The 26236-nt window shown below is 35.5% G+C and overlaps 1 protein-coding gene across 6 annotated transcripts in view; it reads right to left on the minus strand.

Moving 5' to 3' along the window:
• TBC1D32 (TBC1 domain family member 32) overlaps positions 1–26236 on the minus strand; it is a 93274-nt gene that overhangs the window by 61902 nt on the left and 5136 nt on the right. For all 6 annotated transcript variants that reach the window (XM_075087532.1, XM_075087534.1, XM_075087530.1 and 3 more), the window contains exons 3-21: positions 25262–25423; positions 22239–22416; positions 21535–21606; positions 20240–20365; positions 19251–19329; positions 19010–19110; positions 18864–18925; positions 18239–18383; positions 17577–17636; positions 16061–16157; positions 15648–15785; positions 14229–14321; positions 13832–13974; positions 9473–9600; positions 8155–8356; positions 4601–4683; positions 2777–2915; positions 1985–2072; positions 301–419 (exon numbers count right to left, since the gene is read on the minus strand). In XM_075087532.1, coding sequence (XP_074943633.1) covers positions 301–419; positions 1985–2072; positions 2777–2915; positions 4601–4683; positions 8155–8356; positions 9473–9600; positions 13832–13974; positions 14229–14321; positions 15648–15785; positions 16061–16157; positions 17577–17636; positions 18239–18383; positions 18864–18925; positions 19010–19110; positions 19251–19329; positions 20240–20365; positions 21535–21606; positions 22239–22416; positions 25262–25423 — 2215 coding nt within the window. The remainder of the gene's footprint in view (positions 1–300; positions 420–1984; positions 2073–2776; positions 2916–4600; positions 4684–8154; positions 8357–9472; positions 9601–13831; positions 13975–14228; positions 14322–15647; positions 15786–16060; positions 16158–17576; positions 17637–18238; positions 18384–18863; positions 18926–19009; positions 19111–19250; positions 19330–20239; positions 20366–21534; positions 21607–22238; positions 22417–25261; positions 25424–26236) is intronic.

Here is a 26236-nt window from a genome sequence, read left to right on the forward strand (position 1 = left end):
TACTGCAGTAATCAGAGACATGAAATGATGACCAGCATTTTAAGACTTTCACTTTTGTCATGATTGTTATTTATTATTTTGTATGGACTTTAATGGATCCTTGGCATTGTGACCTGCCATGCAACACAAGAATCCTTTCAGTCAGTCATTATTTGACTAGTGTATTATACTAATTTTGCCCCACATGACAAGAAGCAGGTATAGTCGTATATAAAAATTTACAGAAATGTATGTATCATCCTATCTGAAATGCAGCACTGTGTTTTCCATGCCAATACAGAAGATTCAGTAATTTCTCACCTTCTGACAGCTTTGGTCAATAGGGTCAACTGGAGTACATTTGGGCTGGGTTATCCTCACATCATCTTTTCCACACTCCAGAAGAGCCCATAATTCAGTTACAAGTGCCTTTATAAAACCTAAAACAAATTTTTTGTTCTAATCATGAGAACGGCAAGAATACCAGAAAAAAAATCTTCATATTAAAAAAGAGTTTTACACCACAGTTCTAACTCAGATATTTGAAATTCTCTACATCGTGGACTAAAATTTCACAAGACAGACTACCTGAGGGTTACTCTCCCTGCTATTCTCAATCCTTTAGTTAAACTACCTTTCTACAGCGGTCTGCTTATATTCAATCTAAAATCTACAGCAACAATTTGCAAAGACTATTACACTAGAGCAGAAGGATATTTATGTACCTTCCATGTAAATGAGCTGCTGACCTTCTTTAACAAGTTATCTGCTACAGATCAAGGCTTAGCTAGTACTGGTTCAGGAATTTTAAAAATACAGATTTACTATAACTCATTAATAAATGAAAACATACCACAATGAAAAGTAAAGGACTGAAAAAATCTCTTTTAATGGAAACACCACTAGCTGAATATAAAATGTTACATACTAAAATAGAAGAGGAAAGACAGCCATCTAATTCTGAAATCTCCAAATTTAAGTTACAGGCTCACTACAAACTTAACATACATTATGCAACCTCCTCTCAGGGTTGAAAAATCAATGCTGATTATTTTTGCTCTACCATTTGTCTTTGATGCCAAGGGCCATAAGAAGCAACTTGGCTGAGAACCTTAAACAGGACAGATGGGTTTCTCCTCAAGTAGATTTGCTCTCTCTTTTCTGAAAGATCCCAGAGGCATTAGTAAGCAACTAACCACCAGTTTCCTTGACTGGCAGAATTTGCCTGCCTTTCTGACAGTCTTCCAGTCAAGTAATTTTCATTACACACCAGCTACTTCACGATACTCAGAGAGAGAATATTCATAACTTTTGTACCTCATGGACTTCCTCAGCAACTTAAGACGGTAGCTTTACTTTACTGATAAGATTCTAATTTTAGCATGACGACTACCTAGACTGCTGGGCGGTATGGCAACAGTTGAGTTATCTGAGAATGAATCTGAAGGGACTTTGTGGTATGGGTTGACATATAAGAAGAATCATCAGTTCAAACAATCTCAATTCCATCTCAGCACACTTTAAGAGTGCCAATGACATTCAGGTCTTTGCAGTTTCTCACTCTTTGAGCAGCCAGTAACCATGGAAAATTATATACAAATTACAGAAATCAACAGTTATTAATTCTGATCTGTAGATCAATAAGAGGCACTTGCAAATTGTTAGCAACTTAGTTTTCAACAGATATAAATGTCTTCATGCACACAGAGGAAATTTCTGGAAACCCAAACCAATGAAGTAAAGATTTTGCATAAAATGGGGGGGGGGGGGGGGCAACCAAACCAACACCACAAAAACAACCCTGCATCAAGGTAAGTGAATTACTTAAAAGCTGGAAAGAATACATTTCCATCAAGAAGAAATCAATAGACATTTAACCAGTCTTTGCTAGTACTGTGTAATTATTCCACTCAGTTAATCTTTTTAACACCTTTCTCACTCTCTTTTTCTAATATGCAAGACTACAGCATGTAACTATTTGTAATAACATCATTCTTCAATTTACCTGAACTCTGTAGAGCTACTGCACCTGTTGGTGTTGTTGCCATTTGTGTAACAATCACCCTATTACCAAATTCTTCATAATCATTTGTCTGTTAGTAACAAATACAAAAGCACAGAGTTAGTTATTCAGAAATCTGAAGTGATTTCTTGAATATTGATCTTTCCTACACCGGTTTACAGAATTTAATCCACTGTACAGTTAGACTTGAACAGTTTGTGGATATTATCCTCTACAGGCTTGCCAGGGTCAGATTTCAAACCAAACATCTTTAACAAGTATCTTATCAAAATTTAAATGCAAAATACTATGGTTGAGACCTGCAACATCAGCAAAGAATAAAAATGTTAGTATTACAATGGTTTTTGCACACATTCAGTAGGAAGTCAGTAACGTGGTTTTTTTTTTTTCCTAAAACAGACATTAGCTGATTTTTGGTTACATTGCAATTATTGTCTTGCATATCTAGACTTCAACACCACCTACCAACTCGGACTACAAAAGTTTGCACTTAGAAGAGAAGAAGAAATGATATTTTGCTTAGCATTTCAAGCTTTACAGTAAAAAGTAAAAAAAACTAAATACATGTCTGACATTGTGAAGATGGGTAACATCCAACAAACTTAAATCAGCATGGCACCAATACCAAGGATGATAAGCTACATTTTTAATTCATTTTTGCAAAAATTAAGTGACAAAATTGTTTCTGGATTTATTTCCTTACTATTTTCTTTCTTCGTTTCACCATAATCATGAAAAGAAAAAAACCAAACGTACAGATTCTTTAATGCTTACCTGGAGCTTTTTTGATAAACTGCTGAACATAAAGTTCACACAGTCATTCATGGCACCTGTACTATGAAGCAGAAATAGTCCTTTGGGTGTGGCAGAAAAATTTAGCAAGGCATCTAACAAAGTCTCTTCCCATAACAAACTGCAAGAGTAGCAAAATAGTAATTTAAAAAGATAAGTACAAAAGCATGGGAAAAAAAGAAAAACTGCAATTTCTAACTCAAAAACACCACCACTTCATTCACTGGACTCTATGTTTACTCTATGATAGTTTAAAAAAAGCATTTGGGAAAGTTATAAACTGTATTAGACTGTACTGTGTACAAACATTCAAACTGATCCTGGCAAAACTAAGGCTAGGTAGGAACACATAACATAAAGATGATGTAATGGGGAACCCAAAAGACCCATGCAATCCTTAAATGTTCTTACAACTTACTATCTGACCCTAGACAAGCCAAGGTATAAAAGTGGCAGTTACAAATTGGCAAAGCAGGCACAGAATTTGTCACCGATGTAAAATCGCTATGTGGAACTAATAAAAACTCACGTTTGAGGAGATTAAGGCTCCCGCTAGAAATCAGTACCGAATTATGAAAATAAGGTGCTATATATACACATACCAGCTTCATGTACTAACAGCAGTAAATGAAAAATATTTTCTACAGACATGGCAGGAAGAACAGCAATTACAAGGGTAAAGTATGATCATACACTCTTCCCTACAAAATATTCCACGTCCTAAAAAGAAAAGTGAAGCAATTACATCACCTTTGACTAGATACTATCCCTGCAGGTATCACTAGGCTCTTGTGATTCTGTTTCTCTAAAAGCATTTCCTTACTGGATTCTCATCTCTAGTCCTCATTTCCCATGTCTGACTCCTATCACCAGGAAGCAGCAGGCAGCTGTTCTCGTAGCAGTCAACCATTACCCCAATCTTTAATCACTTCTGCAGAACCCCTGCCGTGTCATGTTCAGAAGCAAAAATTTCACCCAGAAAAATATCAGCTTGCCTTGTTCCATAGTTAAATGAAAAATCTAAATGCTAGGAGGAAACTGTAGCTTATGTCAATGGCAGTGGTTAGTGACAGCCGCCTCAGTCAGAGCTCTGCATCCCCAGATTTCTTTTTTAACACTAGATTTGAATTGTTACAACCAGTTCACATGCCATCACTAGAGACTAGAGGAAACTGTTGTGGTATCTTTGCAAATTATATGTGAAATCTACGGTAAAGTATAAACAACAATCTACTTAATTAACTAGGCTCGGCACTAACACCAAATCACCCTGAATTTTCAGGCTCACAAATAATTGTATATTTCTCACCTTAATGCATACAAACATCTATAAAGTGATGTTAAGTTTTAGTATAAAAGGAAGGATGCCTTTACTTAATATGAATCAGGCTTTCAGCCAGAATGCTGCCAATCCTGCTACATAATATTTTGAAGGTGTGGATACCATTCAGCAGAACAGCATTTTAAATTAACACCACATCAAAGCCATAAGATAAACTTTGACAGCTATTTTGTTTCATGCTTTCTAATTCACATTTTCCTCAAACCAATTTCTGTAGTCACAGAGAATCAGCTCTAAGTCAATTTTCCCTAAATCAGACAAAACTCTGTAAGTCAAGAAAGTCCTGAAAGGTCACAAGCAACTTTGTAACTCTACTGATACCTATGCTAGGACCACTTTGCTCCCTCTTCCTACCCCTTTGCTTTTGGCAAAAAAAGCACAGGGCTGTAAGCTACCTCAACTGTGGATGAAGTAGCAGTGTGTGTTCATACTTTTGCATGTGCACAAATTAAACACCAACTTACACGTTTTTTGACTCTAGACTTATTCGTGAAGTTGAGTCTGCACCAGTTACAGGAGTGGGTACTCTTTCTGAAAGCAAACTTGCCTGTGAAATAAAAAAAATAAATACTTCCTTACTGCTTATTTACACCATTTTTAAACTCCAGATCTTGCTCATTCTCTTATTATATATTAAAAAAATAACAGTGACCAGGCTGTAATCTAGTCTTTGGCACAGAATAAACTATACCACTATATTTTTTTATTCCAGAAAAGCTTCCCCCCCGCCCCGTTGGGAAAAATACTAGCATTTTAAAGCTAGTATATTTTTAAAATTTTTATTAAAATCCTTAAAATAAAAACCTCTTTATTTTTACTTTTTAACTGGAGACTTCCAAACCGAAAAATTGGCATTTAAAAAAAAAATCAGAAAGTAACTCTTTACTTCTGTCACAGGTATGGAAATAAACAGCCTCTGGAGTCAACAACTCAGTATGAAATCTATTAAGTAATTCTGCTGAATTTTATTTTATTTACTTATAAACTATATAAATGCATGTATCTCAGTGTGGATATAATTAGGGCTACAGACATAGATACATACATATACATATTTTTATATTTGATGGAGCTTCTACCTTAAATGATACTTGAAAATAATTGGTGTGAAAACCACGGTATATTTACAGTGAATAATTTAAGCTGGTTTACGTTTCTAGGGATAAAAACATATTGCACTATTCAAATGAAAGTAAGCAGTCATTAATTTACTCTCTTATAAATGTGATCTAATAAATCCACAAAACACTTCCTCTGTTAAACTAGTCAGTTTTCCTGGATCTGTTAGGTTCCCCTTTTATTATCACCTGTACAAATTCTGTCCCAGAATTCCAGCAGAATTTGCCAAGAAAAAAAATTGTTTCTCCATCAGTCTTAAAACTCCAGACTTGTAAAATAGGAGGAAACAAATTACAAGTCTATCCATTAAAAAATTATCCCTACTTCTTGGATAGAGTCCACCAGATTCCACCATTTTTGCTACACTATAAATGGTAGAATATTTTCTAAACTGCAGATGTTTGAAAATTGAATGACAGAAAACAATTTAAAAAGTAATCAAGATGGCAGAGTTGAAAATGTGACTCTCCTATACTAACTTGTTGATTCCTGAAGTCCTGAACATGTAGATTCCACTTCAGTCTCAATTTGACCTCCAATGTGATGTGAAAAAATGGCATTTTGTCAGCTAAATGTTTCATGAATTCTTTTAAATTTGACACATTCAGCCTACTTATCTTGTATGTGTCAAAACAATTTGTCTAAATGATGTTCTATATGATAATAAAGGATTTTAATGTGCAAATAAGTCTTTTGTGCAATGAGCAAATGCTGTGGTGCTTTAGAGCAAATAACTGGAAATGCCCATCAAAAGCATATAACAGTCTGCCTGTGACAAAAAATAAATAGAGTAACAGGTTAGTTCAAGACTGACTAGTTACACAATAGGAAAGCACAAAATGACAGATTGTTATGTAAATTACAGCACAATTCAAGTGAACTAAACCCTTTAATTCAATAAAATCCTAAAGTTCTCAATGCAATGAAGAACATATGTTTCAAAACCAACATTCTTTGATGGGAAACGGAGTTTCCTGTGATATAATTATGATTGTAATCAATACATTGTATTTTCAATCACAATGTGTGCTTTCATAATAATATTCATATATAAAAGCAGTGAGAAATACTAGTTGACTGTCCTCACTGTGGAAAATTTCCCTCTGGTGTCCAATCGGAATCTCCCCAAGAGCAACTTGTGTCCATTCCCCCTTGTCCTCTCCATGGGACTCCTTGTAGAAAGGGAATCTCCATCTTCTTCGTAGCTGCCCCTTAAGTACTGGTACATGGTGATGAGATCCCCCCTGAGCCTCCTTTTCTCAAGGCTGAACAAACCCAGCTCTCCCAGCCTATCCTCATATGGCAGCTTCCCAGTCCTCTGAGCATCTTGGTGGCCCTTCTCTGGACCCCTTCCAGCCTGTCCACATCCTTTTTGTATAGCAGGGACCAGAACTGTGCACAGTACTCCAGGTGTGGCCTGACCAGCGCTGAGAAGAGTGGGATAATGACTTCTTTATCTCTGCTGGTGATGCCCTTTTTGATGCAACCCAGCATCCTAACTCTTAACTAACTCTTCCCTCACTGATGGTGGGTCGGTGTTCGGATCAATCGGGAATTTCATTCCCAAAGCCTGGGACCCGACAGCGTTGGTAAAGACAGAGGTAAAGAAAGTGTTGAGGACCTCTGCCTTTGCAGCATCGTTGGTGACTGACTCTCCTCTTCTGTTTAACGGTGGGCCTGTGTTTTCCTTCTCTTTCTAATCATAATAAAAGCATAAAGCATCTGACAGGAAGAATAGCTGTTCTGTTCTCTTCCCCTTGCATTCAATCTCTCTACTGGTTCCCCACCTCCAAAAAGAATCTTTAGGTTTTTAGCCAATTTTTCCTTCCAGCTTGGCCTGACCCTTTTCTAAGAATATATTTTACAATCACCGGAGGAAAAAAAAAAAAGATGGTTCCATTTTTCACTAAAAAGTGAAACAACCCAGCTAAATTTTGGTTTTCCACTAGGAGTTCTAATACCTATAGTTTAAATATGCTTTCAGTTTAGCTGTAAGCCGAAGTTGAAGCTTTGTATACTACCCTTACTTAAACGCCGCCAATGTTTTTTTTTAATTATTCCAATATTTGTTTAAATTTTACTTCACTGTGAACTTTCTGAAAACTGCTCTTACAGCTTCTGCTGTCACTTTTCCATCTTACCTGAAGTTTTATAGTAATAGATAAGATTTTTCACACTGCATATGGCTATCAAACAATGAAAATAAAAAAGTTTAGTGAATAAAGCAGAGATCCATATACATTTTTCAGTACATTTAAAACAGAAAGATGCAGAACTGTTGGACCCAAGCTCTTTCCTGCAGAAAAAGCATTAGCCTAGCAATCAAACTGAAGTACAGACTCTACACTTCATAAGGTATCCAAGTACACAGGTAAGACAAGAACTCCTGCCTGGCATTTCTCATTTTGGTCTCTTAAGAATATTTAAATGGCATCTAACTATTTAAGCAAAATATTTGGAATTTCCTTTTCTTGTCCACATCTCCTACTGAAACTAACTAGTTTAAACTAAAAATTACTAAGACCACATCTCAGGAGTCTCTTGCTTCCAAAATATCCCAAACACCAGATCTATGGTGGACACTGGTTATCATGACATCAGGCGACCTCTAGCATCAAGGACAATGTTAGGAAGGGGTTGATCTATGAATGATAGGTCTATCAATGCATCTTGAGAGGTCCTGGTTTAATCTTAAGGCACAGAAGTCTCAAACTAAGCTTCTGCTAGGTTCACCTGCAGAAGAAAAATTTGAAAAGTAGAACTTCACTTTTAGAACAATTCCATGCATTATCTCACTACTTAAATACAAGCAACCTGAAGCAAAGAACAACTATTTCACTAGCTGGACCTTTTACAGTAAGATTTTTTCCCAATCTTCCCAATCAAAAACTAGATTTACCTTTTTCCAGGCCTCTCCGATAGATTCATGCAAGCCATAAGGAATTAGCATCTGCAGGCCTTCACAAGTTCTGTACATCTGACGACATACAAAAATGAAAGCTCCTTTAACAACTGGAAAAATCTTGGATCCAGATAAAAGAGAAATGTCGTCATGAAGAAGTTTCTTTGTAAACTGAATGATTACTTGAACAGCTGTAGGACTGGAAATAAAACAACACTTAAAATGTTGCTTTGTTGTCATCATTAAGCCTTGAAACAAATCCTCTGACTAAACTTATTTAAATTTTTCTAGGGGAAAAGAAACGATGACCCATTATGCAGGGGGCCAACTATATTGTAACTTGTAACACCAGTCAGAAGAAATGTACAAGTGATTTTACTTTGGCTACAGGTCTACATAAAGTGAAAATGCATTCATTGTCTTGCATCCAGCCCACATAGCCATGAACTACACAGACTACGTATTTTATAAGACTCCAGCTGGGAAATGTAATACGACAATCATTGTAGCTTCTGCTTAATCAGTGTGAAGATATCACTACAAGGCAAAATTTGTCCTTGTTTTTTCCTTTTTCCTATATGAGACCTCCTCTGAAATCTTCTAGGCTTGCAATGCAAAGGACAACTCCAAAGTCCTACCTTCTTCTTCCAACCCCCCTTAAAAACATATGCAACTTCTAAGATTCCTCCACTTAGAAGACATATATTCCATATGTTTTCATGACCTGCAGCTTAGATATTTTTAAAGGCTAGTCTCAGTTTTACTGCGCTGTTTCAAGTTCTAGCACCAGCTAACAATATACTATCCACAGGATCCCACAGATCCTAAGTTAGGTACAGTGTTATGAATGTCAGCTTCTGATACAAGATCTGTCTCTTACTACATGTACTGAAAAGTGAATGCTACATTAAATCTATTCTTTGAATAAATTAGGTTGATCTTTAATACTTATTCTAAAAACAAACAAATAAAAAACAGAGAAGAAAGGCCTTTGGCCTGAACAGCAGCACTATGAATATAATGGAACTACATTCAGAGAAATGAAAGCTCTCACATGAATAAGAAAAACAAGTAAACCGTGGAAATCTTCCTTAATAAAAGTAGTTATTTAAATTGTCATTTCACCTGGTTTTACACATAAATGTCTCCCTAATACATCTTCTAAAACACTTACTATTTTACTTGATAATCAGATATTTGACTCCAAACATAAACAAATCACATTTAGATAAATGAAAAAAGAGAAGATAAGTCTCATAAGACTAATGTAATTCATTAAAGTACTCACTAATGCTATTCATTAATGCACTCTTACCTATCATCTTTGGCAGTTTTTTCATTTTCTCCATAAAGAAGAAGAGAAAGACCATCATCTACAGCAGCAATCCTTGCCAAAATATCAGCTACATCAATTAAAGTGGTTTCAAGACAATTTATATACACCTATTTGGAAGAACAAAAAATAAAATTTTCAATTCAATGCTTTTGTGAAAGCTGTTTATTCCAGTCTGGCTTATGTATGCAGAAGCTGAAGGTCACCCTTCTGATGATTGCTTAATGGCTTAAACAAAATAAGTAAGCAGCTTATGTTCAAATGCAGTCACAGAGAAATCTTCACCACAAATGGCAATAATTGTTCTTTTAATTACTATGGCAGAAGTTCAGTGACTGCACAGATATAGAGAACAGACATTTCTAAATTCCTTTTTCACTGTTCCCACCATGAATATGGAAAGGCTCTTAATATGCCATCTAGGGGTGTAAGAGCAATACCTGAATCAAGGTGAGAAACATGCTAACTCCCTCAATGCTGCATATGCGTTGGCAACTCTTTGGCTAGAAATAGAATTCTAGCTCCCAAGATGGTCTTCTGTGTCTACCTCACTTCTAGGCTGTGGTAGGCCCAAACAGCTTTGGAATCATGATGAAGGTCTTTTCCCCACTGGAGCAAAGCAAAAGTCATCTGCCAATTCCTTATTCACTTCAGAGCACTGTATAGGCACAACTAGGCTGTAATCAAGCAGATGAATATTTAACACTGGGATTCAGACTGTTCAGTTTGGTACCATCACTAATGAATGCAATACCCAAATTAATGCTAAACTGGCCATTGCTCATTAATAAGTGAAGTCAATATTCCAATAGTAGACAAGCAGAACATGGGTGCTCCATGAAGAACCTGTCAGGGAGCAGCAAAGGCAGGATGCTCTACAAGGGATAAGAAACCAGGAACTAAGCATAATAAGAAGGCAGGTAGAGGCAGCGGCAATGGCTTGCCATCGGATGGGTGGGCAAACCCACCCCCATACCCAAGCAAGGTGAGCAGACAGGTCCAGCGATAGTAACCACGTTCAGCCAACAGCCAAGTGATGAGGGAGGTCTGAGGTTAAGGCAAGAAGCTGAGTCAGTGAGTCAGGGTCAGCTCCAGACACAGTAAACAGGGTCAGACACAGCCCAATGAGGCAAAGCAAGCAAAGAAGTCATGCCTGTTCCGATCGGTGGGACACTAGTCTTCCATGCTGCTACAATACAGTGCAAGCAGGGAATGAGGACAGGAATCTTAGCTTAAAAAACACTCCTAAGCGGAAGGTGGAGTGAGTCCACACTGAGGCTTATTAGCAGAGTCATTGCTGGGGGGATCTCTGCTTAGGCCTTTTAGCACAGCTTTCTCAAACAAGCTCTATTCAAGGCTGGACACCCACACTATTACCTGTGTTGGCCCTGAGCCCAGGCTGCCAAGCCCAGGGGAGAGGAAGTAATGGGGAGATGTGCCGAAGGTCTGACAGTAGACAGCAAGTATAATTCTGCAGGACTTACGCAGTGTCCTAAAGGTGCTCACCAAAATTCTGCTCCTGTCCATATGCCTCAATAAGTTGGTCATGAGATAACCAGAGTGGACCTTCTCACCCAGGGACCGAGAAACACTTCAGATTCCTAGGACTTACACACAAATGTATGTACAGAGAAGGACAGTCTTCAAAGTCAGAAGTCCTCTTTGGTAGCTTCCCCCTACCCACACCCAGGACAACAGAGTGGACTCAACAGTGAGATGAGCTAAGGGGAATTACTGTTCCCAGTAACACTTGTTAAATATCTAGTATATCACAACAGGGAATAAAGCACCACTCTCCCAAAGCCAAGTTCCACTGCTTAAATCTTTTCTACTCTTCTGTTATTCATCAAGGACAGCTGGATTCACAAGAGAAACTATTTTTAAAATGCTGTGCAATACAGCTCCTGCTTCTCTTACAGGTAGCTCGAAATAAATAGTATTCCTTCTTTAAAATTTAAGGAATTTACTATTAATGCTGGTGGTCAAAGTAACCCAAGAGAAAAATACCTTTTCAACTTTGTTTTTTTAATTAAAATTTTCAGTGATACAGAGGGTCAAAAATCTCTCTGACTTGTTATTTTTAGGTTACTGGGCATCATTTTTCAGGATTCTAAGAAAGGAACACGCTGTGCTGTCACTGTTTCTTCAACAGCGTCAATATTTTGCTTTCCCTGTGCAACACCAAAAAAAAAACCCAACCCAAAACACGGTATTTTGTTTATTTAAAATGTGAATGCAATGTTCTGCACTAGCTATGCTTCAGCAGGAACTCAGAGGCTACAGAGCACAAAAGGCCAATACTGCTCCCCACAAACTGATCCTTCTGAGAACTCCTGCTTATAGTCACCGAGTTCCTCCTTCCCCCTCTACTACGGATACACAATACTGCTCTGCTTAAAAGGCAAGTGAGGCTTGCACTTATCTGAGTGGATTCAGAGCTCAGATGTAAAGTAACTGCATTGTATTTGCTCATTAGGCCAGCTGTACACCCAAGGAGCACCATATGCAGCTCCAGTGCTACCCACCCACCAACCCCAGCTGAAGAAAGATGCATGTGTGGCCACAGCCTTCCGTTTGAGATAGACATGGTCTAGTATTAGGATTCCTGGGTGTCTAAGAAGTCCCAGTGATTTGCGTGGGAAGTAAAACCAGTCCAAATTCTTGTAAAAGAGGAAGAGAGTCACCGTGACTCGGTGTACCTTTTCTAGCTATTGGATTGCCAGATGCAATACAAAACAATTTGCACCTTTGTTAGGACAAATATGACACATTCCAAATTCACAACACATAACCAACATACTACAGCTACTGTGCATTAAGTATTCCTGAACATGACCTGTTTTTTCAAACAGACCAATTATTAAGTCACAAGAGAACTTACAATTTGTTAAGATTTCAGCTACCTATGAAAGACAGCTGAGCATGGCAGAAACAAAAGAAAGAGAACAACTGTTAAATGTTGAGATAATTACTTTTTTAACTACTAATGTATAATAATAAGAGAGATGGTTGTATGTGCTTTAGAATACCTTGTGACCATAGAGATTGCCTGGGGGATTACACAGGCCTCCATCACAGCAAATCAATGAAGTATTGCCTTAGTACTGTTTTTAAATTTGACTATCAGTGTTCAAAGCATATGCAGGCTCAGTCACTTTTTGTACTTGAAAAAATTTGTACTAAATTTTTGCAACGTACAGTAAAAACAAGACAAAGTGTTAAATCTTGCGAAAGCATCCATAGATAGCCTTATAATGTAAAGTATAAGTAATGCTACCTTACTCAGTACAGATACCCACAGAAGAGCTAAGTTATTGACATGATCAAGTTTTTGCAGGACTATGGTTTTAAGGTGTACAGAAATACATACTTTAAAATATTTACTTGGAAACGGATTGTTTACACTTTTGAAATAGCATTGGAATATTTTTGTATAGGTAAAAATTTTTCAGGCATGAAGATGAAGAGTCTTTTCTGGAAAATAAACAAACTGAACTGAAAAAATAATCAGAAGGATACTGACAAAATTCAACTTTAAGAACCTAGATGACATATTTAAGTTAGGAACCTAGACTGACTTTGCAAGCATGAGCCTCAGAAAGTAAATTCAAAACTACTCAGACATTAGTTTCTCTCAAAGACTTTTTATGTAAGACAGCTCAGCCTCCTCCATGGGCATTTCAGGCCCTCAGCCTCTCTGTCTTGAGACTTAGTCACCCAGCCCAATTAAGCCATCTCGGTCAAAACAAAACCAATAGGACATGCTGAAACTATAACTAGACTTTCCAGTTCCTAGAGGTAGATAATGTTTCCCAAGGTTTTTAAAATTCTTACAGAAATGTTTAAAAAAAAAAAGCAAACTTCCTTTTACCAGTTCAGAAAATAATAATTTTCCATGAGGAATTACATATTTTACCATACTAATTCTTGAGAACACTTAACTCCAAGTTGCCAGCTGAATTTAAAAAGGAATAAAAGTAGGTTGCCTTTTAAACAGCAGGTAGAACAAATAAGCATCCAAGAAATATCCAAAAGACACACAAAAACATTAGAAGAAAAAAAAAAAGTAATGTGATCTTCCCAAGGGAACAGTCTCACTGCGGCACAATTTTTCTACTATTTGCAAGATTTCAAGAAAACCAAGTTTATCAGACCAACCATAATGACAGCCTATGCTATTAAAGGCATACTATAATAGCTAATACAGAAAATACTACAGAAGTTACCATGTGACTAAATAAATCTTCTACAGAAGATTCTTCTAAATCTTCTTCTAAAGAAAAGACAGAAAAATTATAATATTCTATAGATTTAAAAATTATTTGTAAGATTACTACAAACCTCTGTGCCACTCAGTAAACTTTGAACAGGATGAAGCAGGGCATCTATCACTGCATCCGTATATAAACATTCAGCAGCACATCCTGTTTGATCACAAAAAACTTGCAGAATCTCCATAACAAGACTTGCTGGAGAATAATTGTCTAGTGAACACAAGAAGTATTTGTTTATATTTTAGCTTACACAAACATATCTACATGGCTTATGTAGATGCTTCTGAATTATAATTTTGTTAAGCACTGATTGAAGTAACAAGTTTGAAGGAAGACAGAAAGGTAAAGGAGGAATGCAAGAGAAAAATCTGCACAAATAACAGACCCAAATTAAAAATTGCAAAAGTTACCACATGCCTAATTATAATTACCTATATTAGCATATATCAAAAACAAATATTTACCTGTATGTGCTGCCAAAGCTGTCTTTGGGTAACTTGGAGAGTAATAAATAAGCCGAATAAATAATACCAACAGATCAGTTATGGATACACTACCTATTTAAAAAAAAAATACTCTGCAAATTAAGGTGCAACTTTAATTTTACAAATTAATCAGATTTACTAAATATATATGAACACTTTGCTTTATTGAGGAAATCAACGTATGTACAACTGATAAAGCAAAGGACATGCACATCCCTGGGACTCTGCCAAGGTATTTCATGATCAACTTCTAAGGCTTGATCTTGCTCCCAATTTAGGCAATTGCAATTTTACCATGTCTTCAGTTGAAACAAATGGCAATCAAAGTTTGAGAAAGCTGAATATACATGGCTGTAGGATAAACCATTACCTTGCTATTAGATTAAGTGAAACAACGGGAAAAGAGACAAGCTATAAGACAACTCTTCCTCAGGTCTGACACAAAAACAACCAACATGTAGCTAACGCAGGCTGGGAACTATTGCTCCGAGTTTTATGTAATTATGTTAATAAATCAGACAATTTCTGGGGAAAGGGTTGCTATCTATGAAGCTGTGAAGAACACTATTAAGGAGACAGATGGTGAGATTGGTACTTTTTTAGGGGAGAGAAAAAAGCAACCATCACCAATGGATCACTGCTTGAATGGCGTTACACAGATAATTCATAAACAACAAAAGCACTTGATTAGTAGATGTTCCTTCCTCACAACTGCTCTACTTTGGATCTATTTAGCCCTGATCCTCAAACCAGAGGGCCCAAATACCTTCAAAAGGCAAGTCTCAGAATGAGTATCCAGTAATATTTTGAATTCGACACTGAGTTAATAAAGATATTAATTAACGTAACACTACAATTGTTCTCACACGTTTGCATTTGCCAACTCTGCACAATCTATGACTGTATGCAGGTTTCTCTGGATGCCCAAGGGCTTTTCCATCTCATATCTTCTATCCATATTCACACCTCTGCTCCACGGGTACCAACCTTTTCCTCTACCACTGTCTTACCTTAATTACATTAACAGGTTAAGCTCAGAACAATTGTTTTCAATTTGCAATTAGGTTGAAATACTGGTTTTGTTTCACACCTGAAAAGGAGTTTTGGTCCTTGGACATGTGTGTCTTCCAGATGATTATATCAATTGCCTTGACAAAAGGTATTACTGATACCTAGAAAGACCGAATGACTTACACATTGATCCAACTCTCCTTCAACATGAAATTATTATATTAAAAGTAAGAATAAAAGTGATCTCTTCAACCACATCCATCAAAGATTAAAAACTGTGTTGATACTCAAAATTACCTATACCATCTTTTAAGAAAGAGGAAACATATATCAGGTATGGGTAAAGTGTTGCTCAACAGGTTCCATTTTCCTCAGCCATCCCCTTACCTTTTTTATTTTTCAGCTGTACTGGAAAGAGATTTCGGCCTTGCTTATAGATCAACAATCTTCCTAAAAGGCATAGCGAATGAACAAAATAGATGAACTGCAATTCTGGTCCAGTGTAAGAAAAGTTCGGCTTATCACCTTCAACAATAAAACCAAAAAATGAGAACTTGACTTTTTTAGTTTACTCTACAGTACCTAGCTACTACCTGCAACATACGTGGATCATTTTTTGTATAAAGACAGACATCTTAAGTAACTAACCACTGCTACTGGCGTTCTCACAAAAGATACACATACAGTATTTTGGGAAGAAAAAGAACAGACAGAATGTCTTCCTCTTGAGGTAGCATGTCCAAAGACCTAGAGCACGTGGATGTATGTGCATATAATGCAAGACATGCAAAGATACTCACTACAATGCTGCTGGGAGAAGTCATTGACTCTGGAATTTTTAACTGCTGCCTTGCAAAATTCAAAATAATCAAGACATTTCTGGACAGCTGCAATAATCTGTGGGAAAAAAAGGCACAAAATAGTAAGATACCTGGTATTTTACAATAAAGTCATTCTCTCTTGTATCCAGGTACTGTCATTTAACAAAACAACCTAAATATCCACTTCTCTGCAATTGCCTCATGTTTCAGTGCTTTGGATGGGTTAATTAAGAGGAGGCAAAATTTTACAGGGCTATTAAAATACATTGCCATTATTATTATAGAATCACACTACCAGCTCTATAAGCACAAAGACAATCAGAGCATGCAAGTATTTTGAGAAGTTAATGTCAATCTGTGATCGCCATCTTGTCATTACTATGGAAGATTTTAATTTTTCACATGTTAAAAGCTTTGCCTTGAATACACTTACTAAACTCTAAGTTTGGTTGTTGGATACTGTCAGTGCTATCACTGTTCTTTGCAGAAGTGTCGTATCATTATCACAGCATTATCATCTAATCAATGTATATAAAAGTTTAAAAACTACCAGCATGGATTTAGAAATGAATCACAAATACAGCACATGAACAAAGAAGTATATTTAGATTTATTACAGTTTGAGCTGCTAAGAGTTTTTCACAAGTGTAAGTAAAATATATGGACATACAGAATAAAAAGAATACTTAATCAGATGTTTACTCCATGCTTGTAAATTAGTTTAGACTATCCTGCTCATGGACTTCCAATTATAAACTTTTTGTTGCATGGAACATGCTTTATTCTGTGCTCCGTCCTGTGCATACAGATAAACAAGACAAATGTCTTTTTTAGTTGTCTATATTCCTGTCTCCCATCTTAAGATTTTATCAGTCACATATATTTTACATTATATTTCATTTGTCTTACAAGATCTTACAAAACATAGCCAAAGGCCTGTCTATATGAATGGATCGCATACCCATATTGGTCTTACTGAAAACAATTAAACTTCCACCCCAGTGAAGTAAACATTACTAAAGGTGTTTTCCCAGATTTATTTTGCTGGCATTTTGAATACTTAATGCTTCGTATCACAACTTGAAGAACACAACAGTGGTTTTTTAGTCTCTTTCCATCAAAACTCCAAATTAGGCATAGTTTTAATGGTATTTTTTCATGCACCATTTGCTACTTTTATGCATTGTCAGAAATAATTCTAAATATGAATGCAACATAAGGAATTAATAAATAATAATCCTAATTAAATACATGCTATAAAACATCCACATTTCCCCCTCCTCAGAAGTGGTCACGTTCCCTTCTTTGCATTTACCAATTATTCATTTAAGCAAAGTGAAATTGTAAAAAAAAAAAAAATAAAATCAAAATGGCTCATCTAGCTAAATGACACATAACAGCTCTGACAAAAAGGAAAAAATGAAAAAAAATGCTCAAACCACAATGTGCAAAGCAAGAAAAAGTTCTAAATAAATTTGCCTTGGGAAATACTTACCAAAGATTTATATTTCTTTTCCAAAAGCCTAAATACCACTGCTCTGCTGTAATATGCATGCTAAAATGACAAAGAAGACCTAATGTCAACTTCAAAGGTGTAAGTTTTATTTTTTAATTAAAAAGTAGAAATTATCTGATTCTGTTCTATTAGGGAATAGTATTATATTAGGGATATAAGTACAAATTCAATGTATTGAACTTAAGCTTGTGTAAACCAGTATTATACTCAACTAAGCCTTTTGTTTGAAGTAGATTTAAGATGAAAATAGAAGTTATGTCATTAGAAAAATGTGTAGCAGGATATGAAATAAACAGAAAAACAATAACGATGCTGAAATGTTACACTATGTGTTTTGACACTGCCATGTAAATCTTCTGATGGCTGTCAGTCAGTTATGACAAAGCCCTGAAGTGCAGTAAGTTCTCAGAAATTTAATGAAAACTAGTAACTGAATAGGAATCGAGGGAGAGAGTAGTGTTAAAGGGCAAATGACATAAATGACTAAAAAAATCCCAGACTTCCTTAATTACAGTACTCATTATAGGTTGTTATCAGGTTACAATAGGTCTGTGATAATAACAGTCATAAATCACACTTTTCAAAATACCTGTCAGACATGAACAAGTTACAGGTTGTTGGGTTACGTTTTTTTTGCTTACCGTCCACTTTTTAAACCATACTGCTTTGATATCTAACAAAGCCAAGAAGTAGACTGGACTCAAAAAATCTGGAGAGGCAGGATGATTAGGCTCATGTTTTACTGACAAAAGTGATAAGGTACTCTCCACTACTTCTTCCATGTACCTTATGACACAAATAGGAAAAAATTAACAGAAAACAAAAATCACTTAGAACTTTCACCAGTAATACTCAGGAACAAATTTCCGGTAAAACCTCATTGTTCAGATAAATCATAAATAACAATATTAACTTGATCTTGTAAGTACATTAACTCTTTGTATTACTCTGAATAAATCTAATAACAACATACATGTATATTCTTCTGATTACTTTATTACATTTGTTACTTCATAAAACATCCAAATTATTTTTGTTAAAAAGCACTTAGAACACTTCAAAAGCTAAGTAAGCAGCTTAAAATGACCCATGATATGCAACTTCCCTATTTCACTTTTTCCACCCTCTATTTATATTTCCCCCTTATCACTGACCAGTCATCTGTGCATCTTCTAATCAACCTTTTGCCAAAATTATAAGCATCTAATTATACATCAAAAATCATTAAATAAGAACCAGTGGCAGTTTTTTTGGGAGGTGGCATACTTTTCTGGATGACGAATCCAGGAAGAGGGAGCTTCCTTTTGGTACTCATTTAAAAGGCGAACCTGAAAACATAAAATTATTAACATTTAAAAGTAATGCATGATGTTTCAGTAATGACAAAGAAGATATGGAAAGTTCATTTATACCTTTTTAAGTAAACGATTTATGTCTGTGTTAGATACATCCAGACCAGCTGAAATACGAAGAGAATATTCTCCAGAAAGAAAGTACAACTCCAAGTGTCTTGCTAAAAAAGAAGGAAAAAATAACCTCACCTCCATGACAACAGTGGCAAAACAGACTACTATACAGCTTCATTATAAAAGTTAACTGATTTTCAGGGAGTACATGACTCATGAAGTCTTAAAAGTAATTAAATGCACATACCTAAACTTGTATAAACTTCTCTTGTCATATTAAATGGAGAAGAAGAAAAGGTTTTTGCATAGAACCTAAGAATTTTCTCCTAAGGGAGGAAAAGCAAGCAAGGTATTAAATATTCATGTAACTGTGTATTATTATTGCACAATACTCAATATGTAGTGGCATTATTCTTAATATTACTTATTGCTCCGATATCTCTACAGATGTGAAGCATATTTTATAAAAATACACAGTTTGGGACCACAGAAACCTACAGTCTGAAGGAAATTTTACTCAAATACTTTAACTGACAGCACCAATGCAAAGCCTCACTGAGGTAGAAGGAAGCAGATCAAGGAATATTACTGTACTTTCCCATTAACATTAATGTTTTTATGTTATTAAATGTACCAATGACTTGTAACTAGCACTGTTTGAAAGGAAATTGTAGACCTTTCAAGCTGAAAGAGAAAAATACATGACAGCAGCTGGGGCAACTTTCACATTTATTTGATAATCACTTTAATTTAAAAGAAAAAAAAAAGACTTAATTGGCATAATAAATAATCTAAAAGCAGTTTAGGCAGCTGTCATTTTTCCCCCCTTACCAGTGCCTGTGTAATATTACTATTATCATCTTATCATCACGGAGCACATACCTGATTTCAAAAGGAAATATTAATGTGACATGTTTTAAAGAAGAATTTTGTCAAATTTTTTATGTGTTTGCTAAAAGACATTCAAACCTCTTCATTCCCATGAAAAGACACGTAAATGAGTACTCCAGCTTCTAAAAATCCTATTGAAATCCTGTTGTAATCCTTTAAATCAAGATGTACTGGTATCACATAGCTCTTTTACTTCAAAAAGAGTTTATCTGACACACACACAAACAATAAAACGTCTTGGGATCCTGCTGGACTACTCATAATACATATGTAACTTCTTATTCCTCTTCAGTACTCTTTACTAAGGCTACACATCTGATAACTAAATACAGTACATTAGCTTACACTGAATGTGGCATCAGGATCTGACAGAGACGTCGTGAGATGCTTACGCAGATTTGGCCAACTCTCAGAGTTCAGGATATCAGAGGGAGGGGCACAGCACAGTGTCTGCAAAGCTTCTTGGCGAACCTACAGTGGTAAAGAAGATAAACACCACAAATCTGTTCACAGCAACCTCTCAAATACATAATTTACAATATAATCTGGGGAAGGAAGGAACAGGACCTGGCTGTAGAACAGATAAGGAATTCCCGAATACTTATCTTCTGCTCTGCTTTTATGGTGATTTGGACAAAACACTACACCACTGAGAAAAAAAACCCAAACATATTTAAGAAGTAACAAAACCATTTAATATAGGTTTTCAATACTGGATGCAAGGATCATGTTCTACTTTCTTCTTGTAATCAATTTTTTTTTTTCAGGGAATATAGGAAACCATATTCCTCTCTAAAAAGTCACTAAGGAAAAGTAGAAACAGAGCTACCAGACACTATGTATTACTGCTGAATTTTCATCAGCATTATAAGCTAAACAATTTCATGTTTTTTTTCTATTTGTAGACAACTGTGATCCCTAATAATTTATTTCATATTAATGAAACAAACTGTAGGAAATTTTAACAATATTTAATAGCATCAGACTTTTTATCTGGTTTTCTAAGAAAACTTGATCACAATGTTTATACCAGTTCCCATCTACCATGCCTTTTTTAACTGCAAGACAATCCTAAACAAATCTTACTGAGACAGCACTCTCAAAATTATGTTTCTCCAAGCTTCAAAAATATCAGCAGCTGCTGCTGGTTAGTGGTTAGAGACCCAAATTAGTACTGCCACTGACAGGATGGCAAACCTAACTTGGACTTTATCTATTCCATCTAGCCACAACTTGTTGGCAAATCAGCAGGCATCTCTCTATTCTGATGGGGGTAACACAAAGGACAACATGGAAGTTACCAAGAAGGGCAAGGGGCATGTGTACAGGGAAATAAGCTTCAATAACTTCATTTCTCACAGAAAAACTTTTTGCAAACTCAAAATGCCCATCTATAGCACATAAACTAACAACAACAAAAAAAAAGATACTTGCTGCAACACCGGTTTTTGAACCAGATGGCTACAAACAATGAAATACTGCACTGCAGAGCAGTTGCTGCACTGAAGCCAAGATAGATGAACCATCAAAGACAAGATTCCACTTAGGAACATATGAACTCTTACATACGTATAGTCTGTTTTCCAGTAAGCCATAAACATTCATTTGTTTTAACATTTGATTTCTTCTTTGAAACTTACTTCCTTAGGCTGAATAGGGTCAAGCCTTTCAACAAGCAGCTGCAACTGTTCTTGACTCATGAATGTGTAACTCTGTAATTCACATTATAAAACCATCATTAGAATACCTTATTAAACTGAAAAGCAGAAGATTAAAATCATCACTCTTTCGGATATCTAACTTACTTTTAATAATTAGGACTTCAACATTTATACTAATTTAATATTAAAGTCAACATTCTAAATGTTTTCTGCCATTTGCCCAAAGGTAAATTTACAGCAACAAAATTCTCATTTGATATTTTGCTTTGCTTTACTTAAAAGTTTCCTGTATCTTCATTAAATCCCTTATAATAATTAATTCAGTAAGTAATATAGCATAGTGCAGTAGTCTGGAAATGAACTGCACATTATTTAGCTCGTAAAGTAAAATCAAAATAAGTTAGATTGCTTTTACCATTATTTTATCTTTTTCTATGCAGTACCTGCATAGGTATTTACGTACGGGCCTCATATTCATCTCATCTAACATACACTGTCTTAAGGTTAGACAGCTAGTATAAGCTTAGTACTTCGGAGTAAAAGAAAGCTAATTAATTTGGTTTAGAATATATCAAACACAGGAATCTTTTTCTCCGGAATGCTTCTCAGTCTCCACTGACTGAAACTTAACAATTTTGCAGTTTCTTGCTTATTTCATAACATAGAGAGGAAATACATTGTACTTGGTTGAACGACGAGTCACTGTCAGAACAGTTGTCTGTGTAATAGCCGCTCTGACGTTCTCTCTTTGTTTTACTATCCAGCTCCTTATGATGTATCTGATCTTCTTCAAACTTGTTTATCAAAGATTCTACCACAACCATCATGACATTCTTCAAGGCAAGCATCATTTCCCTGTACCTTCAAAGTAAAGGTGATTTTAATATTAAAGAGCATAAAAATCACCAATTAATAAAATTGCGAAGTCATTAATAACTGAATAGGGCATAACGCTACTTAGACTTGAACTCACTGAATTTACAGAAATTAATGAAAACCAAACACAAATGTAAAATGAGCAACAAAATATGTATGTACCTTAAATGTGTCAGGTAACTATATTTTCAAATGATAATAAAATTCCTTTTTGCTCTCCTAAAACCATTCAACGAAATACCACTAACATAATCCTGTTCTGGGAGGTTCTTAAGAAAGAACAATGTGAATCTCCCAAAAGGGAGAATCTGTCCCTGAGAAAACAGGCCAGTTCTCCTCCTGGTTACTGTTTATGTTTCTTCAAGGTCAGCATCCAATCTTTCTTCTGCTATAAGCCTCGAGCAGAACCAACAGAAGAGAACACATCATCCTGATTCAAGATCTTGAGTACAGGTCATGCACACTAAATAATTTTCTTTTAACAAAACTAGGGTCTAAGTTACATAAATTGAATAATAATACCCACAAAGAAGCAATCCAAAATAGAAGCTGCTTCAGAAAAATACCCTATTGTAAAATGCTGATATTTTACTTCAAGTTATTTTTTACTTTAAGGCTACTATTACTTATTTTACAGTCACCAAACATATAAATTACCATACTGTGGTTCAATATCCTCCTACCTCTCATATTTTTGAGATACAGACATGTGTAGTTCATCGGAGCTTATTCTACCTCTTTAACAAGCACAAGAACCCTAAGGCCCTGATTCTTGAAACAAAAAGACTCAATTTACACTGTTTGCAATACAGTCACCCTAACATCCATTTTCTAGGTGAAAATAAAAGCCAAGTGTGGTTGACTAAGAACTGCTTTCTAACATAAATGACTGTACTATGAAAATACAGACTGTATCACTGAGATGTTACATCCCTTAATACGTTTTTCCTCCATAAATACCTTTAAGCATACAACCTACCATAGAAAATGAGTAATTGCAATGAACAAAACTGAAACCTTGAATGATCCTGAAATGGTACAAAGACCATCACAGTGAGACCCAATAATGCACCACTAGAGTTCAGAATGCCTGCAGACAGCTGTCAAGAAAAGGACCCTATAAAAGCACGGTCATAAAACATTTCTGTGTACTTCTAGATGAGAAACCTTCTGAAACAAACAGAAAATAAAATCTTCTAGAACAGAAAGATACACTATTTTTTAATTCCTTTCTTAGTGAGGACACAAAGTAAACAATAGGCATCACAGTAAAATCCTAGTTCCACTAAAAAGAGAAATGGAGATTAAATTAAGATTATGCAATAAAAATGAATGAAAAAATAGTTCTGCTGAAATAGTGAATAAAGTCATTTTAGCGGCTAAAATATATGAGCACCAAAAATTGTCTTTTTTGTTTTCTTCTTTCTGCAACACACAAAAATGACCACGAATGCTAAAATAGTGGGGAGTTGGTTGGTTGTTTTTCATTTTCAATAGTCACCATTTCTGTTTCTCAATTTAATTTCATTGTTTTCACATTGTAATGGTTCAACCTCAGTGAAGCTCTCATCATGGCTCTCTGTGACAATTAAAAATAGGGAGGCAAGGACCTGATTCACTATGATGACAAAAGTATACAGTCTGTTTTAATTAAAGAAACAATATTTTTATTTTTAGATCTGCTTTAAGCTTTGTGGTATAGTTAGACTTTGTACAAGAATTCCCAAACCAATGTGATGCATAGACTAAACTTTTGAAGTTTTACATATTTTCTGGAAATAACAGCTGTATATACAAAAATCCATTTTATAAGTACTACTGACCACTGCTTTAAAGAGCCACAGCAATTACCTGCCTATGCAACTTCGAAATCCAAAGCATGAAAATTCAGTAAGACAGCTACCAGCCTCTGTGTTCCAAGGAAAAGTTATTTTAATGCCCATAGGAAGATGAATAAAATCAGAAGGGAAGAGATGACTAAGAAAATAATTTAACTGGTACTCATATTCTATTTAAGGTTTCTTCACTAAATATGCTGTTCAAAGGCAATTAATCTGGACCATGGACCTTGTAATATTCTGATATATGGTTTTGCATGCCTACTGCTTTCTGGCCATCTGACAGTCTGAGTCAAAAAATCTTGGAAAATTATACACAGTTGGTCTACATACCAGTTCTACATTACACGGTCAGCACTGCAGAAGTACCTCTGCATGTACACTAAAATACAAAGCAAGATGGTTCGAACTTCAGTTTTTAAACTAGTCAGTGAAAGCAGATCTGACTGAACATACTACTCTCACAGGACACCTGGCTAGAGCCCAAGGAAGCAATCTTAGAAAAAACACACATGTATTCTAATTTTTCTTTTTTTAAAAAAAAAAAAAAACACAACATTGTCATGCAGACTCTCCATTTATATCTAAGGAAATTAACAAACTTTAATACCCAATAATAAAACCAATTTTTCCTTTAGGCCAACTTCTGTACCACTACCGAATTTAATTTGCAGCTAGTGAAGTACCATGAAGTAGTGATTCTTCTCTCAAATCTGTCTGCTGCCCAACTCTGGTCCTAGATATCTCAAAACCTTCATAGAACTGCTACCGATCTTTTGATACAATAGTTCATAATCTTAAAACCAGAGTGAGACGAAGCATGACAAATTACAATGTAGGGTGGGAATATCTGAATAGCTTAGACTCATTTTTGAAAGCAAAGAATCACTTCTGTTACCCATTGGTTCAGAATTTATGTTAACAAAACAAGTTCTGGAAAGAAGAAAGGAAGACAAAGACCAAGAAAAAACCAAAATTACGTGTATACTCACTCTTTCGATTCACGGGTCTTCTTAGTAACATGTTGGACAAGTGTGTCATAGCCAGATACTTCACCCTGATTTTGAGCAGAAGTACACTTTTCTGTTTCTTCTTCAATCACAGATCCCACAGTATTGTTTATATATTGCCTAAGGTATTTCACAAACTCATAGCTGCAACATATACACAAAATTAAAATGTAATAATTGCCTTGAATGCACCATCAAACATTTTCAATATTATATTAACATTTGTTATCTTCTCTCCCAGCAGAACTGTTGCTTTAAGGTGAGGTTTTGTGACCTGCAGAGAAATAAACTTCAACGGTGTAAAAAAAACCGCAATAAAGTTTGATTTTTGTCCAATATGTTCATTATCAGCATATTCCAGGAAGAAACAATACCAAATTGTTTCTAATTTCCTTTTATGCTTCTTCTAAAAGTAAAAATCTACTCAGACAAAAAGTTAGGGTTTTGTAGACAAAAATCACAGAATGTCAAGAAATCTCAAATTTAAAATTCCAAAAGCACCATTACTTGGAGCATCCTGAACATATCTCTGTCTTACAGTATATTCATCTAGTATTATTATTTATGCAATATACATACAAAATGAGAAGAAACACAGATAATACAATTTATAAACTCTAGCATATGAGCACGTCTAAGGCTTATGAAAGTCTGTGTGTCATGACAGCCTGCAGATCTCAGTCAAACTCACAAACTAGGTGCCTGCAATTACATGTATGTGTTAAACCTAAGGAAATTGGCACTTTGCACTCTTATTAGATATTCACAGAAACTTGTTTAAACCAAAGAATAATCAGAGGGGGATTTCAAATGAAAGGCTCTCACTGTGTCCTCAGACTCTGTATTAGCTAAAGAAATTGCTAAAAAGTAGTGCTCAGAATATATAAGCTTTTTTTTTGTTGCTCTTATTTGTTTAAAGGACAAGGCAAACAGAAACACACAAAAAAGAAAAAATAC

Source organism: Phalacrocorax aristotelis, chromosome 3 (genome assembly GCF_949628215.1).
Source record: "Phalacrocorax aristotelis chromosome 3, bGulAri2.1, whole genome shotgun sequence".
In the NCBI taxonomy this organism is placed as follows: Eukaryota; Metazoa; Chordata; class Aves; order Suliformes; family Phalacrocoracidae; genus Phalacrocorax; species Phalacrocorax aristotelis.